General features: G+C 34.6%; 1 protein-coding gene across 5 annotated transcripts in view; it reads left to right on the top strand.

Annotated features, from left to right (window-relative positions):
- The window catches only part of RYR2 (ryanodine receptor 2), an 894209-nt gene that overhangs the window by 821517 nt on the left and 53469 nt on the right, over positions 1–19223 (top strand). For 4 of the 5 annotated variants that reach the window (XM_073241246.1, XM_073241245.1, XM_073241244.1 and 1 more), the window contains 6 exons: positions 3105–3204; positions 4486–4565; positions 7693–7769; positions 8536–8609; positions 18173–18253; positions 19018–19106. In XM_073241246.1, the coding sequence (XP_073097347.1) occupies positions 3105–3204; positions 4486–4565; positions 7693–7769; positions 8536–8609; positions 18173–18253; positions 19018–19106 (501 nt within the window). Of the gene's footprint in view, positions 1–3104; positions 3205–4485; positions 4566–7692; positions 7770–8535; positions 8610–16967; positions 17001–18172; positions 18254–19017; positions 19107–19223 lie in introns of all 5 variants that reach the window. The other variant, XM_073241243.1, reaches the window with a different exon arrangement.

Raw genomic sequence — 19223 nt, 5'->3', positions numbered from 1 at the left:
CCTGGCTAAAGTATTTTTCATGTCCATTATGGGGATAAATTATTTTCTCCATCAAAAAGCAAAGGATGGTTATAATTTGTTCCTTTTATTTCAATATTTTTTCACATGTAAGGCAAGTTTTTGAAGAAGGGATGGATTTTTTTTTCTTGAGGCCTTTACTTTCCACTGCCACCCCTCCTCATCAAGAGCTAAAAGCTTAAGGTACTCTTGGACAAAACAGAAGAGTATTAGCAATGTTATTACAAACTTCAGGTATCTAAAAGCAAATCATGATGTTGAAAAACTCCATGCGATGCCTGCTATTTGATCATGAGTCTGATTTATGCCCACCCTTGATCTTGAAAAGACTCATAACAATCCTATTAGGAAAGCAGCTGATAAATCTTGGTTGTTTTTGACAATGAGAATTTTTTACCTAAATGAAAATTCAGATTCTGGAGATGTTCTTGTTCTGTTTTAGTTTTTTTCCTTAACCTTCCTTTGTAAACTTAGAATTAAACTGCAAGCAGGAGGTATAATGTTTGTTTAAGACCCTTCGGCAGTTTAAACAGAGTCTGGGGTGATGCAGGGAACCCTTCTTTTTAAAAGGAACTCTAAAAGGGTATTTCAAGGTGCTATAGCCCTAAGATACTTTCAAAAGATCTGTCTCGAGTTTGCTTACAAAAGCTAATGTGCAGTAAATTTGAAATTAAAGAATTGTTTCTTGTTTCTACACAATCCATCATTTTATTGCCTGAAAACTTTCTGGTTTAGCTTCTGTTTTGTTTTGTTTTATGCTATGATAAAATTTCCAATGAGATTAAATTACATCCTGAGAAGTAGTTCTCAAAGGACAAAGTACTGGAAAGAAGTAATATTAAAGATCTTTTGGAGTACTTCCAACTCAATTTAATAAAGAAGAGATTCAAAAGAGAGGTCAATCCTTTTTTATGATTGTTTTTTATGAAGGATAGTTTTTCCTGTTTCCAGATCAGTATACTTTTCCTAGCTAAATGGTTTTTTTTTTCAAATAAGTCTCATCATCTCCCCTGAAATATGTAATATTATTGAAATTTAGATGCTATGGAAGCTCAGGAAGTTTGCTTTATAAGAAAGGCAATTTGATATCCTATCTGTTTCTTGATCTCCTGGTGTCCGTCCATCCTGTGTGATGTCAGGTACTGAAGAGGATGCGAGGACCTTAGAATCAAGTGTCCAAGTTGCTCCAGCACATCTTTCAGTTGGTCTACCTACTTTTGGAGCACAAAGAGCAAAGGGGTTTTTATTTATTTACTTTTTATTTTCTCAGGATATCATGTTGTCATCTTCCATCTTCTTTATGTCTCCTGATGATTTTTTGTGTTCTATTGGGTCAGTAGAAGAGTTGCTCTTTCAAACTCCCTTGCTCCATTTTAGTTAATGAAAATAATAGTACCATTCCATATGCCAGTAATTTCTTCTATCTTACTAAAAACCCCTTTCACAAATGGAGTCAGTGAAGCTGGGAAGCTAACGTTCTTTATAAAGTTCAGTATATATCTGGCAAGGAAAGTGAAAGATCGTTGGGTCTAAAAGGAAGAATCAAATGTTGCTCCCAGTTTTTTAAACAACACCTGAAGAGCAGACAAAAGGGTCTTCTTTCAGTTTTCCTGAAACTCTGTTGTAATGACAATTTTTGTGTGTCTGTGTGGTTTTGTTTTCGTTTTGTTTTTGACTTCACAGGAAGAGGTTTAAACATGAAGGCAAAACTTTTAGATGTTAGCATGGCTACTTACAAAGCAAAGCTGCCTTTTTTTTCTTTTCTCTGCTTCCATTTAGGCCTATCACATAATTTAAGAAAAAAATAAAAATTTAACCACAGGAGCTCTAACTGTAGTTTTAAAAAAAACCCTGATCAATTTTGTTTTTGCAGCACGATATTATCAAAGATTTAAGAAACAAATTTGCCAGCCTCGGCGAGAACTCTCTGGTAACAGCATAAATGTCTGTGTTGGTTGCTTTTGATTTAAAGGTTTCTTTTTTCATTTGTTTGAGCCCATTTCTTTTCCCCTTCTGTTTAGTTTACTTTATTTTTCATATTCTGTAACTAGCAAGCCTTCATTTTTTAAACCTCTTCCATCTTCCAGTGTCTATTTTCCGTACTTTGGATGGAAAGTTTATGGCAGCAAAGCTGTCACTCTGGCTACTTCTGCTGCAGCTCTTCCTGCTCTTAGGTCATATATGTTTTGGCCGTTGTGTTTATGGACATGATACTAATTGACTGTTTCATGTCCCATTGACTAAGCTTCTCTACCACACCATTTGATGGACTCGCTGTCATAGGGCTCTATGCAACTTTCATTCTGCAACTTATACTGCTTAGTTTCGTCTCAATTCTCCAGTGAAGTGGATAGCTCAAGTGAATGATCCTGCCAGTCTTGACCTTGCTGTGCCTTTATATTTTATTTATATTTCTTCTTTATGTTTTCAGTAGTAGTTTACATGGAAAAGAACAAACTCCAGCCATTGCTCTAGCAGTACCATGAGTATTGTTTGTTACTACCAGATAATACAAAATATAAAGGCACATTGCTTCTTTATTGTTTGCAGGGGGGACTGGGGAGAGCTGTATCCTAAGTCCACTACTTAGTTGAAGACTACCTGTTTATTCATATCAGCTTTCAATTTCGCTTAAACTCCAACACATCTCAGTTAACATTTTTCTGTCATTCAGTGATAACCTGCCACTCGAGCCATTTGCTGAGCAGTATCAAGTTATGGCCTTGACATGGGTGATTATTCAAAATGTGACAAACTTATGCACAAATGTATAATACAGAAAGTGCAAGTTTCAATGATGAAGTACAGTACTTCGAAACTATGATACAGGCTTTGGACTAACCAAATCATCAAAATTGCAAAAATCCATCCTGATAAACCAGTACCAAAAGTATATCAAGAAAAAGATAAAGGGGAAAACCAAGAGTTGAATATGTTAATACCTGTTTAATTATATTGTTGGTGTTGAAATGGTCCATAATGTTGTCATAGAGCCCATACATGAAGAGATGACTAAAAATATGGTTTATAGAAAGCTGCTATGCTTAATGATCACCACAACATAAACGGCTGGGGTTTGTGTTCAGGAAAAGGAAATGGAAAAGCAAAAGCTTCTCTACCAACAAGCCAGGCTCCACGACCGCGGTGCTGCTGAGATGGTTCTCCAGACCATTAGTGCCAGCAAAGGTGAGAGCTTCGTTACTCTACCTCGGCAATGTTCATTCTCCAGATTTCCTCCTTAGGAGTCCCTTTATCTTCTCCTGATGTATTTAGTCCCTGAATTTCTTGTTCATCACTAGGTCAGGTGACTTCACAGATGTGAGGTCTCCTTTACCAAGTCCAAGGTTGATTTTATTTTCAGTCTTATCAAAAGATTTGTTATTTCTGTTCAATAAATTTTGGGAGTTATACTATGATACAACTCTAACAAGCTGATCATATAAATCAGGGATGGGTAACCATTTTCTGTGAGACACCAGACAGTGAATATTTTTAGCTTTGCAGGCCACTGGGTCTCTGTTGCAACTCTTCAGCTCTTCCATAGTAACATGAAAGCAGATAGAGGCAATACATAAACAAGTGGTGTGGTTGTGTTCCAATAAAACTTTATTTACAAGCACAGGTGACAAATGGGACTTGGCCCTCAGGTCAGAGTTTGCAGACCCTTGATATAAATGTTTGGACTTTTTTAAGTGAGTCCTTTTTAACAATTAAAGTACTAGTATAGTTTTCAGTAGCCAAGCATTTAAGATTTTTTCTTGTATTAGTAATATCTTGTTTGTGAAAATATTTTTACTATAATTTGTAACTGAATGGAAAAATAATTGTGGCATACCTTGTTATTAAGTACCCTTCTCCCAAATATGAGTATTTTTTCTATTTCTAAGATATGTGGAGAGGAATAACAGAAAATAAAATACAATATACAAAATAATAGAAAATTAGTTGGACTTAAAATCTGTCATTATTATTTGAGTAACTTAAATTGTGACTAGTCATCCTAATAAAGACTATAAACATATTAAGATAAAAACATTGAAATGAAAGTGATAAAAGTTGTTCAAACATAATGTTGTAGAGGAGGGAGGTGGAGAGAAATTTACCTTAAAGAAAATCTAAATATCTCATTTTGACCTCAAAATTATTTAGCATATATGTTCAGTGGTGAATCTTAATAATTTAGGTATCAGTATTTCAAAATCAGTTATTTTTCCTCTTCTGTTTTTCTTTGTTCTTGTAGACTTTTAATTCTTGGAAATATTACATAGAATTTAGTAAAAATATTGATAGCAAAATATACATTATTATTACTCTCTTACTAGTTTTTGCTATAGTCAGTCAGTCTGTCCACCTCCACTATTATACAGATTTGTAGGGGAATAGTAACTTTTAAGGTGCTCATTTTGAGATAGAATAGGTTATAATGTAGCAGGTGAAATGATGTATGCAGTGTTTTACATTTTTAAGGTGAAACTGGACCAATGGTAGCTGCTACTTTGAAACTTGGAATTGCCATCTTGAATGGTGGGAACTCTACAGTACAGCAGGTAATGTTTTTAAGCCATTCACATAATCTACTTTTCAATCAAATGGACTATATAGTTATCCTGTTGAACTATGTTAGTCATTCTGAAAGAGCTATTGTAAAAGTTTTCATTTTCTACATGAAATATGCCTTTATTTTATGGTCATCTTGTTCCACTATTCAAATATCCTTGAGGTAGTACACTAAACACCCATGTGGAGCACTAACTCTCTTTAGAAGTTTGAAGTCATGTGAATACAGTGTCATCATTTGCAATGCTGCATTTCATGTGAATAAGTCATCATAAATCAGCTGGTTTGCTTTAATAGCAAAAAAATAAATATTCTTACCTAGAAAGTCCAGTTTGGTTACATGTTTTACAATGTTATACCTCCTATAATATTAATTCTTAGGATTTTGTTATATATTAAGAAATCTGCTTCCAGGTTAATATGTAAACAGAATGCACTGTTAACAATTTTTTCAGTTGTAATTCTCTCTAGTCTTGTGAGACATGAGAAAAATCACTTCCCAACCAAGTTCTGTAACTATGTTCTGTTTGCAAATAAAACATGATCTGGGCTGGGATTTTAATAACGTCAGCCAGTTACAATAAAGGATGCAATCTTTATACCCAATTAAAGGCCAAAAGCTATGAGTTTGTTGGAATGAATATTTGAGTGACTTAAAAACCTGTCAGAAGCAGACCAATACAGGCTGTGCATTGGACCCTTCTAGAGTGTGTGGCCCCACAGTGTGGCCCCAAGCTCAGAAAGAATGTCTATGCTAATGGAAAAACTTCAAAATAAAACACAATTTAAGGAGCAGATTGTGTTACTCTAAAACTTAATTCTGTCTCATATGTTTGTATCTTAAATTCCACATAAGAAAGAACAAGTTATGAACATGAAACTAATCACCACTCTTTCCTGAGCAAGTTTAGCAAGGCAGATAAAGGGCTACCCTGATAAAAGGACAGGAAGGCTGACGAAAATCTTAGAAAGTTTGACTTCACATGACTGTGAACCTGAGAATCACCTCAGTGGGTCAACACTATTAATATGCTCTATTAGATCTTTGAGTCTAAGAAAAGAAAAGCAGAGAAAATGTGAAGGCTTCTTTTGGGTTGGTGAAGTTTAGGGCTAGGTTATACAGCAACCCAGAAGTGCCAAAAAATCCATCTTTACATTTTTCCTCAAATTGTGTACTTTTTCTGTAAATATATATATATTTTTTTACATTTTAGGACTAGAAGAATACACAGACATAATGTAAGCCAGTGTTAGCTTTTTCTTTTTAAAGACCCTGGACACCTCTCCATGTAATGTTTATAAATGCATAGAGTGAAATTGCCTGGGTTTACAAAAGAAGGCAAATACAGTTACCAAATAATATAAGCAGGTTTTTGATAAAGTAATATGTATTTCTTTATGAACTCCCTAGATAAAACATCTAGTACTCACTCTAACAATTATTGAGTAGAAATAAATGATCAGTGTAAATATTTTTAAATAGCTACAACAACTGTAATGTGATATGAAAATACCTGGAATTTCTATTGATGACAAAATCATAGTTACTGCTAATCCTCCTTGTTTGTTGCTGAGAGTTCTACTGGAAAGGAATATCAAGTTTCAATTAGAAGTTGGTGAAAATAAAGATGTCCTTTCTTCCCACTGAATTTACAGGTATCCTTTTTTGATGTCCATAGTAAATGACTACATGACCAAAAAAAATAAAAAGGAAAAACGATTTATAAATTACCTGTCAAAAAATAATTTCCCTTGCCTTTTGTCTTAATTGAGTAGACCTTACTTGTTTAGTGTGTATTCAGAAATCCTTGGAGTGGAAAGGGGCCTTGAGAGATCATGTAATATATATATATACTCATTACCTATATAGATATTTTCTTTTTTTTAAACCTTCAAATATATATTCTACCACATCCCTTCTACCCTCTAAGCCATATTCCTTTTGTTTTAAAAGGACAGTGAAATAAATGCTTCATGTTTTATGAGACAAATAAGTTATCACGTCCCATCCAATAGCTATTTTTGTGTATCTCTGTGTACATAATTGTGTGTATATGTAGATCATGCATGTGTAAGTGTATGCATACGTGTGTGTACACACACAGATATACCTATGTATACTATATGTGTGTGTCTGTGTGTGTGCCACCTTTACATATTTAATTTTATATTGCCTTTGATTCTGATTTCTGAAAATATATTTACCAAAATTTTGACTTTTTAGCTAAGCCCTATTTAGACAGTACTCATAATGGGAATTATTCTCCTCTATTCAAGACGTGAAGAAGAGCACTATCTTTATTTTCACAAACCTTTTGCTGTGCTTTCTCTCATGTTATCTTCTTGAATATACTTCTTATTTGAAACCTCCAACACATTTTATCCGCACTCTCAGTACCTGTTTCACATGCTCTGTAACAGTGAGCTGAGAAGATGGAACCATGCATTGCATCAGTGACTTTTATATGTGCGTTTAATTGAAATTTTGACCACAGAATCAACATCATCCTGAGAACAGAGGAGAAAAATTTAATAGTCAAATGATTCCTACCATTTCTTAGGGTTAGAGGCTATGGTAATGAAAACTAAATTTCTATCTATAACATTAGCATGTGGTAGCAATAACTCTTGGAGTGCAATGATGTTTAAAAACTCACTTTTGTGTGAAAATCTGAATTGCATCCAGGTGGACCTTCTTCCCATTAAACTTGAACTAAATATTTGAATTTCCAAATATTTAAGGCACAACTAGAAGTGAATTAAGAGTAATTAATAAATGTGATCATTTTAATCACATTAAACTTACTAAATATTAAACTTACTAAATATATTAATAAATATCATAACTATGATATTTATGATGCTTATGATATTTACATGAAGCACCTCTCATGTTCCAAGCCACATCTATGCACTACGGCATGTAGAAACATACACTAGCTTTCTTTGACAAGCTTGTCATTATTTCACGGTAAAGATGACAGTAGTAATACTTGTCTGCACTGAATATTTTTTTTCATCTTTATTCTAGAATAGAAGGTTTTGTTGATGCTTTCCTTGTTTAACAAAAAGTACAATTTGTGTTCAGTGGTCATGTGGTTTATATATTTACTATAGAAAATGCTTGACTACCTCAAGGAGAAAAAGGATGTGGGCTTCTTTCAGAGCCTGGCCGGGCTCATGCAGTCGTGCAGGTAAGCCCGTTGCTTCCCTCACTTTGGTTCTACTTGATGGTTGTATCTGTCAAAGTATTTGTTTTCCTTTATTGATAATAATTATACACAGAAGAATTTTTAATGATTAAGTGCATGTTAAGGTGGGATGATAAGTCATGTCTTGTTTTCTATCTTGTGGTCTTAATTACTAGCTTGCCTAATATTAATAATGTCTTAAAATAGTCTCCCCTCTACTTAAATAGGGACTTTTGAGAATTAAAACATATTCTGCATACTTGCAAATGTATATGATTTTTAAAGAGAACAAAGAAAATATTGTTTAGTTGTATTTGGGAGCTTGTAGATCACTTCTAATTTTCCCTAAATAAATGACACTTAACCAACCAGTTTATGCTAATCCCTTTCTATTTTTTTTACAGTATTTAAAATCAGACAGCATTTGACTAAGGAACCTGACATATACTTAGTGTAATAAGCTATTCCACCTGGAAAAATATTATTATTATAATTGTATCTCAGTATGCTTGGTAACTTTAGAATTACTCCCAAAGCTGAAGCCCAATCATACCTGATGTTTAACTTTTGCATGGATCATTTCAGTGTAGGTGCTGTGGAAAGACTAGTCTGCCAGTAGAAAAATATGGCTTGTTGACACTGAATTGGGTCATGTTTTCAGTGTATATTAATATTTGGTTCACATTTACATGGTTTTTAGACATTTGCTGTTCTGAAGAAAGAAAATTTTCTATTAGTCCTCTGAATGTTTTTCTCCCTGTTATTGTAGTGTCCTCGATTTAAATGCATTTGAACGACAAAACAAAGCTGAAGGACTTGGAATGGTGACAGAGGAAGGATCAGGTATTGATCACTTTAATTAAAAGGACCGTTTATTCCCCTCTCTTTCCTGAAATGATTCCATTATCAATTACCTTTCCAATATAGAGAGATATGAGATTACTTTTAAATAGACAAAATGCTCATGTAACTCAATGGAAAGTTCATAACTGGACAATCACACAGTTCACACCCAAAACCCAACCTTCCGTATTGATCCTTAATTCCTTTTTGCTCCAGACCTGCTGTGGGCCTCACCCCTAGTTGGATAGTAGATGAAGATCCATTGTTAGAGAATTATGTATAAAACTGTAAAGCACGTGAATGAACCAAATTAGAGAAATTTGACTTTCTTTATCCACTTTAATAAACTATCAGGCTTTTAAACTCTTCTAACTCCTTTGAAATCCTTCAATTCACCACTATTCCTACTGTCTCCTCCCTTTTAGCACAGTTATCCTCCTCCTAATAGATCCATACATCTTTGTAAATCCAAATAGTTTGATGAAAGAAATTAAAGAGTAATTTTTGAGTTTAAGTAACTCTGATTATTTCATTTACATGTGCACAAAAATAATGATGCACATATCTTAGAGTTTTTCTTTCTATAAGTAGATGTGTGCATAAACTAGAATATTTAACATGCAGTGCATTTAAAGCAGAAATACTGCTGCACACTCATTTTAGTATTTATGAAGAAAAAATATCTTTAGTATTTTTTGTTTTGATTTGTTTATTCTTTTGTGTTTGATTTTTAAGTTAATTTAGTTTTAGTAAGGCCCTATGTGTTTAACTGTTTTTGTTTGTTTGGACCAGTTTGGAGTTGTCATCTTATCAGTATATTAGTTTTAAAATGTTGGGTCTTTTATAAAACTAATCATGTTGCAAAAACTAAATTTACCCATCTGCCATTTGTAGTCTGCTTGCCTTTCTGTGGTTTTTTAAAGTTAACTAATGTCCCTAATTATCTCTGCATATTTTTCTACTCACAACAGGAAAAAGAACTAGCTGCCTATTTCTTACTGTGATTTTAAGATAACCTTTTATACATATTATCATGCTGCTACTACTGTATAGCTCCTGGTGATTTAATTTTCTGCTTGGCATTAGAATATATAGGTTCAATCATCAAATATTAGTCATGCAGTTACTTAGTTGTGTTAGCTATATTCAAAAAAGATCACCAGCAGCAATCTAAATTTATTTAGGTTTTCTGAAATGAATATCAAGTGAAATCTCTTTGTTACTAATGTGTGTGTCAATAGTTAGAATACCTGGCCCGAGAGCCCCTTCTGGGGAATCAGAGCTGCCACAAATCTCATGGCCCTTACCTGCCTGCCTCTATAACCTCAAAGAAGTCCTGAGCATTTTCCAGCTGTGAAGTGCCTAAAAATGAATTAATTTTCTGCCTGACGTCTGACTTTCCTGACTGGGGATTAGAAATCAACTGCATTTTTCCCTGCAGTTATTACCTAATGTTCCATAGGTTCTGAACACAATTCCCTTAGTCACTCTCAGTCATTGTTCATAAGGGCTCCCACAAAGGAATAGAGGCCACACAGGCTTATTTTACAGGGTCGCCAATCCTTTGTCAGCCAGATAGGGATTGTAATGACATGTGTGAGTCCCAGATCAGAAATAATGTGGTAAGAGTGGCCATCCTGAAGTGAGAATTAGTTACATCTCTCAATTGTGAGATTGGCTTGATTTGTTTATTCTTTTTCACACAAAAATAATTGCCCAAACTGATTAACACATTTTCTATTTTATTTCTTTACAAACAGCAAAACAAAAAAACAAAACCTCAATTTCTTTCTTTCTCCCCATTTCTGTTTCTTTCGACTTCTGTAAATGTACTATCTTCCCTTCCTCAGTCATCACCCATGAGCGTGGTAATTATTACAAATGAACCGCCTTTTATTTATTTGCTCCTTTATTTGTTGTTAGCTTTGTGTACAGCTTTGGTAGTTGGTTTTTTGTGCCTTTTTTTTTCTTTAATATACTGTTTTAACAAGTAGATTATTTAATTTCTATCATTATGCATCCTGTTATTTTAAAAATTTATGTACAAGCTTTCTTTTTCTTTTCTTCTTTCTGTGAGGATGTGAAGCTATTAACATATCAGACATGAACATGCAACAATCATTTAAGTTATGTTTCTAGATTTGTTTTCTTCTATTTCTTTCATTTAAAAAATATTTCTTGTGTGTCTAGTGTTTGCAATTGTTGTGTAAATGAATGAATTATAGATGTGTGCAATAGTCTCCCTGTGGCATTTCTGTCTTGGACATACTGTGGCTTTATGGCTGCACAGACTGGTGCACAGGAAGTCAGTGGTGATCCAGGTTGGGCTGTGACTAGCTGTTTCCTTTTGGCCATTGGGCTCTGACATTTCCCTTCCAAGTTTTTCCTCCATTCCTTTGACAGTATCACACATTGAAACCCTTTTTAACATAGAAAAATAATTTTCCTTCTTGAGATCGAATTCAAGGAACAGTGGAAACAGTAGCACATATTTGCACTTCAAACAAATATAGTAACAAAGATGTCATTGGTATCTCAAAGTAGTTCCTAAAAGACATTATATGCAATGGTAATACAGAAGGGATGAGATTTTTAGAGTACCTTCTATGTCAGCGAGGCTTTAGAGATTCAATTGTGCTTTTTGAGTAGACACTGTTACCTTAATCAAGAGACATAATAGGAGAACATGCAATAGTTACTCATTAGCTCTATGAATATTATACTATTTCCCAGAACAAGAATACTGTCTTTTGGCATATTTAAAAAAATTTATGTTACATGACCATGTTTAAAAGTCAACAAAAGTTAAGAAAGGCTGTACCCACATAGGAGAAGGAAAATTGATTGTCCCCTGTGGTATATAGAAAGGGCTGAAAAATCTAAATCTGTTAGTGATATCATTGCTCCCAAGCTTGAGGCTCAACCACTATCAGTTCCTCCCTGAGAAGATAATCTGATAGATCTAAATCTTCTCAATGATAACCAACTGTCTATATTAGGCTAAATTTCTTTCTGATGATGATAAAATGACCACCAAGTATATAGCCATGATAAATGTATGACTTAACATGCATGAACTTTTGGATACCCACAATCCTCCAGTAAGGTATTGTACCCATTTTATAGATAAGATGTCTGAGGACAGAAGGGTTACATGGCTTGTCCAAGGTCAGTGGAGAGGCCAAGGCTAAAACACAGGCTTTCTGCCACCCACCACTGAATTTACCAATTCTAGGAGCCCAGTCCTTTTCCCTCCACCTTTTAGGATTCTTCTGGGATTTCTTTGTGTTCAGCATTTGGCTTAGGTGGTATTTTTGCCCTTTTACTTATTCTTCATTGCTACCTTCAAAGACACCAATCTATTGCCAATTTTTGCATTTACTGTCAGAGTTTTAAAATCACTTTTGAACTATTTTATGGTGACAAATGATATTCTTAATCTGGTATTGAGATACCATTAGAAAATGTGTGCTTTTTCAAGGTTTGTATGTAAGGATTTCAGACTAATCCTTTATATTCCTTTTTCTACTGCTGTTATTGTCATATGAGTTTGCCCTGTATCCCTTCCCTCCTCATTAAATTTCCCTGATTTTACAAAAGCCTGGGCCTCCCACTTGGTTATGAACAAAGGTTCTTCAGCAAGTATGTTTAGTAGATTTGTGATGTGCTTAATATTGTCCTTTCTGTATATTTTGTAGTCGTATGTGTTTTAACATACAGTGATGTTCAAAACCAAAAACCTATATGAATATTTAAAAATTCATTCCATCCTTGGAGTTTTGTTTTTTTCTCAGAACCATTTAACCTCATTACTATGTTGTAATGAGCTTGAAAGTGCAATTTTCCTTCTCACAAACTTCTCCTTGAAATGTAGAAGATAATTCCATTTTATTTTTTCATCATTTTGCACAGTCCTAAACTTCATAAGTAAGGTGATATTTTGAAATTGATCTAATTCCTCAGAAATTACATGATTTTCAAAAATTTTATATAAAACATTAGCTACAAATTACCCTTCCTGTATCTGATAATGTGTTACCTCAAGCTTCTTACTGGTATATTATATTTATAGTGCCCTCATCAAGGCTATGTGAAGTTGGAGCAAACAGGATTCATTTTTAATTAATTAACCCAAAAGATAATAAAGCAATCTTAAATATGGGCTACCCTGATTTTTTAGTTAATATTTTTAGGGCTTAATTATCTATTGGCTATCTCTTTCCCCACATTTTCAAAGTCCTTTCACAAGAGTAGTTCAGGTGCTAACATCTGACCCCGCCTCCCTGCCATCTTGTGGGTCAACTTTTTCTTCACAGGTTTTCTGAACATTCTTGCATGGTTTTTAAACTGTGGGGCACTTATTTAAATTTGAGTGGCTACTGTGTGCTAGACGCTGTCCTTCGCATTGGAGTTCTTCAGGATCTCAGTATTGTGTAGACAGACTTGTAAACAAATAACTTCACTTGAAAACAATGCTCTACATGACTGAGTGAACTGAGGTGAAATACTTACCAGGGGTTCAGAATACATACCACAATAATAAATGTATGGCCTAAAGTAGAAGTTTATCTACAAGGAAGGCAAACACATTCCAATGGAAGGGCACCACATGTATGAAGTTCAAGGTAGAAACTTAACTTCTTATGGTTGAAGGGGAATGAAAGGACTAGAGGGTGGAAAGAGTTTGTGGGAGCCTGTGAAGGGCCTGCCAAGGAATGTGTACTTTCTTTCTGAGGCCATGGAGAACCATGAAATCAGTACCATTGAGATGATACTATGCACTATCTGATGATCCACCTGGAATTAAATTCCTAACATTTATTGCTCAAAACATACTTCCAGTAGAATCCACTAACGTTAAAGTGCCCAGATTTCTCATTTCTCAGTAATGCTAAAAACTAAATAGGCATGGTGTCCTACAAATGTAGTGACCAACATAATTTCCTTCATAGAAGTTGGGCTCCTCTATGGTTTTGCTTTTAATGATGGATTGTGTAGGGAGCTCTTGAGCATACACTTTTTGTAACAACGGTCAAAGAATCAGTCTGTTGATCAGGAGAGTATTATAATTGGATTGCTTTTAACTGCTGTTGTAGGCAACAGTGTGTTAGGTGGGTATCACAGTCTGAAGGCAGAAAGATCATTTAGGATATCAATGGATGGAATAGATGAAGTACAGTATGGGTTTCAATTAGAGTAATGAGAGCTGAAGGGCACTAAGAGAAGGTAAGAGAAACAACCTGCAAATCATATTTGAAAGCAAATGGATTTTTTCCTCCATAGCTCTCATTTGCTTTAATTCTGTATCCATTGAGCATACCTAACATTTCACAAAGTGGTAATTTTCATTGTCTTCGGATCTGAAACAGAATGCATTTTATACACTGGTGTCAAGTCAAGTGCATGGAATATATAGATTATTTATCATACCCACAATCCACTGAAATTCTGCAATTTAGAAATCTAGGTCTTTTGAACTTTTGACTTCACACTGAAATTTCACATTTATTCCTATTGTGCTTTGTATGTTTCAAAGCAACTGCACTTGTTTGAACCAGTTTGATTCTTCCAACAGTCCTGTGAAGTAAGGAGGTCAGGAGATTCTTAATCTCCATATCAAAATGGTGAAACAAAGTCTCAGAAAGGTGAATGGACTTTCCCAAAGCCACAGGGGTTTTCCTTGGGTTCTAAAATGGATGAAAACAACTAGGAATTCACAGTTTAAATAACATATAGTATGTGTAATCAAAGATTGTTAGACAAAGATCTTACTGATTACTGACGTGAACTTCTTGAAGTTTAGAAAGTATGGCACACTGGATTCAGAAAGACCCTGTAATATTGAAATTATCTGTTCATTTCCTGTTTCTCACATGAGACTATGAACTTCTCTAGGTTAGGGATTATATTCATAGTCTTTTTATCCCCAGGACCTTACAAGTCGCCTAGCATATAGGAGACACTTAATGAATATTTATTGAAGTTTACTGGATTTCAAACCCTTTACTAATGAATGAATAGCTATAGGATGTCTGTCAGTCAAGTTACTTCTCAGTTACTTACTGAACTACAAAATGGGATTCATAGCACCTAATTTATAAGATTATCCTGAAATGAAATGATAATAAAATATGTGTAGCACAATGTCTAGCACACTGTAGTCACTAAATACATGTTAATTGAGCATCCATTTAAAAATATTTATTCTTTTGTACTTTAATTGTAATGTAAATTAAGCAGCCATATTTAAGCCAGTTAGGCAGTTAAAGCTACCTGCATGAAATCAAATACCTGACTTCTCACCATTTATATTTGCAGTTTAAACCTTTAGTTTTGCCATTATACAAAATAGATGTTTAACTCCTCTAGAGATCAGTAACAGAATTATTTCCTCCATGGCAGTGGGGGTTCTTGAGTTCCATTTAACAAGTGTATCTAGAAAATTCTTTGATGCAGCCAGTCTTTGCTTCATGCTGCCTAGCCTTTTAGCATTCCATTATTACAGATATTGCTATGAAAAGACCTTATGACAAAGGGTATCTTAGTCTCCTGAAGTCTATTTATCCTAATTCAATTGCTTTTGTATATATACTAGGTCTTTTTACACATTTGCTTAATTTTATTAGCAATGATTGAGAATTATTTATTAATTAATATTAATTATTAACTAAACCAAGCTCTGTCTAGAGATAAGGCTGCAAATTTTGAACTATGGCCATGGATATTTTAAGTAATCCATAAAAGTAATTTTGCTTTTCTTGACCTTGAGCAAATGCTTGTGTACCTTTCTGCTAATTAGATAAACCTACTCTGAGTAGAACAGTGGCCTTTAAAAGTGTGCTGACTGTATTGGCTCTCTAAAATAGGAATTCATTTTTCTAATGGTAGCTTAAGTAAGTAAGGTCTACCTAATATTATTTCCAAGTGAAAATTTGTGTTTTTGAGAATATCTTGGCACACTAAAATTTTAAAGATGCTTTTTTGAAAATATAAACACATTTAATAAGTATATTCAAATAACTCTATCCATCATCTAGGCGTGTTGTTTCCATCTCCATTTAGTGTTATTGTGACTGCTGATAGTAATAATAACCTTTCAACAATTCACAAAAATGGTCACATACATGGCAAAGAGCCAGTGAAGCAGACATTGGCACGCGTGTTGTCCTCATTTTATAGACAAAAACGCTACAAGGCAAAGAACCTGCTTATCATCAGCAACAATACTGAAGTAACTCTCCCTTTAGGACAGTTTTAGAAATCATAAGCCTCTTACAACTAAAATTAAACCAAAGGCCTGCCCTTCACAGTATCTACAGTTGGCCCTCATGCCACTGTTACAAACAATTGCTTAAGAATGTAAGAGCACTTTCGACTTCATTTTACTCCATTTTGTTATTTGTTATTAATCTTAGTTTCCATCTTACAATGGAATTTCTTTTTCATACATCATAAAATAGACTGTTGATCCTGTACCTTCTGCAGACATAAAGCCATCATCCACCTCTGTTACTGCACCATGTCCACGCAGCATGGGCAATGGCAGCATTTTAATCAGATAGTAATGTCTTCATCAGGGAGTAGCACTCCAGTTTATACCTGGTCTCACCTCATGGTAAATGAAGGCTTGACCCACCCTTCCCTGTCTCCTCTCAGTAGTGTTCTGGTATGTGCAGCTCGTCCTTATGTAAGTGAAGTTCCTTGTATGTGTTTTGGTATACAGGCAAGAAAATACTGTGCATGACAACAATAAATACAACCTTGTGTTATAAATCAATGTGCATTGTGCAGAAAATTTTTAGGTACACAGGTAGCTTATATGATATTTACTTCAACGTTCATTTTTTTTAATACTTTCTATGGAGGATTTCTTATTCCACACTGAATATATGAACATTGAAAGTGTACATGGTTTATTAATTCGATTTTCTGGAAACAAATAAACATTTTAGATGTGCTCACAAGAAAACAATCAGTCTGTGTAACTAACTCATAATATTATTTAAATTCCATCTGAGAGACTCTTCTGATGAAAATAGCTCATGAACTGATACCATGTATCACTGACAAAGAGTTTAGTTTATTAGCCTAAACTGTTCTCCCTTTCTTACCTCTCCTGCCATGAACGTAAAGCTGAGGAATGGGCTTATCAGCCATGTATTGAGTTTGAAATCAATGTGCATATCTCTTAAACTTGCCACAGGACTGATTTGTAGACATGGTGATTTTAGTTTGGTCACCAAATATCATATCTTACAGGCTCACAGGGAAATCAATACAGTGATTTTATGTACTTTTTTTAATGTTTATATTAGTTTTCAAAATGGTTTTGCTTCCTAACCCTCCCATTATATGAAGCCTCTCACTTTGAAAGTCACAGACTGCAGACTGGTAAGTCCATCAGCTCTCTGTCATTATGATCATTCATAATTTGAGTTAAAGTGAACACATGGTCATTGCATAGTTTTCTTTTTTGGCCCAAAGTATTTCCAGTCTGAAAAGTTATTCTTATTTTTTAAAAATACATCAGTACATCCATTCACTTGCCAAACAACATTTTTTTCTTTGTCATTTTGCTTTCTAAACAAATGTAGGTTCCAGAGCAATGTTCATAGTGTTGAAAATTTTTTCACCCACACTCTATGCGTTTAAAAACCAACTTCCATCTGTGTGGTGCTGTTTTTTTGTTTGTTTCTTTATTTCTTTGTGTTTTGCTTTCAAAGTAACTTGTGATCAAGATACATGTAATTTAAAATATAAGTAAAATACCTGAGCCCTTTTCTGAGGCTTTATCCTTGCTGCACAAATGTATTTAGTTTTTAATGATGTAGAGTAGCTTCTGTGGCCCTGAGATGTCTTTCTTTTCAACTTTCTTTGTTAGGTTAAAAAGTTCTCACAGCCTGAGCCACCAGGTGTAATGTTTAGAATTAGGTCTATTTACTCTGGAGGTAATACTCCAAACAATGACATCTCTACATTAGATTTCTGAAGTCTTTCCTTTTTTAAAACCCATAGAAAAACTGATGAGAGAGTTAGTTGCAGTAAGTTAAGAAATATTTTCTAGTCATTTACAATTTTTCACAAAAATCCTTTTATTATTCTTTAATAAAAGAAACCCTTGGCCCTGTTTTATATGTTGCATCGAATGCCTTTGCATTGAATCATTTGGTCATATTCTGGGAACAAAGCAAATTTAACCTGAACATTTGCAAAAGATGCAGAGATCATACCTATAAATACCTACCAAAAAAAAAGAAGAAAAGAAAGAAAAGTTTAAATCTTCAGGTTGTTTCTAAAATGTTGCCAAACCCATGCTGCTCCTTTTAACAGAGATAAATCTTGAGTTTTAAGATTCAAATGTTCTTTTCTGACAAAGAAAAACTGCATCTATCTGCCAAGTGCATGATCTTATGAGATTCAGATAGAAAAATGGCTATGATTTGTGACTGTTCTGGGTTCAGAATGATGCTAGATCAACATGCAAGTCATATGGAAATGGGGCTAGAAAGGGAGGGGCCTGCTAGGGTGGCTGATGATGTCTGATCCTTCTGGACTTTCTGCAGGAGAAAAGGTGCTGCAGGATGATGAGTTCACCTGTGACCTCTTCCGCTTCTTACAGCTGCTTTGTGAGGGACACAACTCAGGTTTGTGAGCCCCCAGACTATCTGGTGGTACCAGGGAGTAAGTATCTGAAGGCAGTAGTAACAGGAGCCTGTTAGTTCCAATTAAGCTTCATCCCTGAATCACTGAGCAGTTCTCCAACAAGCCTATGTGCATTGGCACTGCGACATTTTGCTAGCCCTTGGATTTAATCCTGACCGGTTTTTCTTAGATAAGACAGGTGATAGGTGAAGAAAGGTATACATTAGATAGATATCTGCTGAGGCATGGAGAGCTTTATCTCATTTGTACCATGTTACCTAGGGAATCTACTTCACAGGATGACTTCGCATAATGTGTTTTCATTGGTTGTTTCTATTTTTAGCCATCTACCAGGCTAGGCATGAAGGCAGCAACTGTATCTTAAATTTATCTTTGTTCCCTGCCCCCCATCCCCCACACTGAGCTTGACCTGAGGAACAAATGATTCAGTTACAATATCCTAAGGGATAGAAATCCTTTCAGTCATTCACATGCCTAGAGCTTGACAGCTGGGAATGGGGGAAAAAGCATTAGCACCCTCTCAGACAAAAATTGGGTATCAATAGTCTGCGAAGCACCTAGATATGTTCACTAGATATGTTCACTTTTTATGGAAAATATACATTATTTCTTATAATGTTTAAAACCCATACACACTCTTAGCCACATTGATCTTGTTGGAGACATCATTTGCTTTTGGAGTTATTCAAATAACTCATTTTAACAATTCGAATGAACTTTCATAACATCTTTTGATCTTACATAGATTTCCAGAATTATCTGAGAACTCAGACTGGCAATAATACAACTGTCAACATAATTATCTCCACTGTAGACTACCTGCTGAGGGTTCAGGTAGGTTGTCTTACCTTAGTAACAAATCAAAGGGGTTGGTTAACTGAAATAATATGGCAAAGTTGGTAAGCTGACGTGTTGTAATTGTAAAACCTGTGTTTTGATGTATGACTAGAC

This window comes from Manis javanica, chromosome 7 (genome assembly GCF_040802235.1).
Source record: "Manis javanica isolate MJ-LG chromosome 7, MJ_LKY, whole genome shotgun sequence".
In the NCBI taxonomy this organism is placed as follows: domain Eukaryota; kingdom Metazoa; phylum Chordata; class Mammalia; order Pholidota; family Manidae; genus Manis; species Manis javanica.
This window is presented reverse-complemented; position numbering and strand designations above follow the sequence as displayed.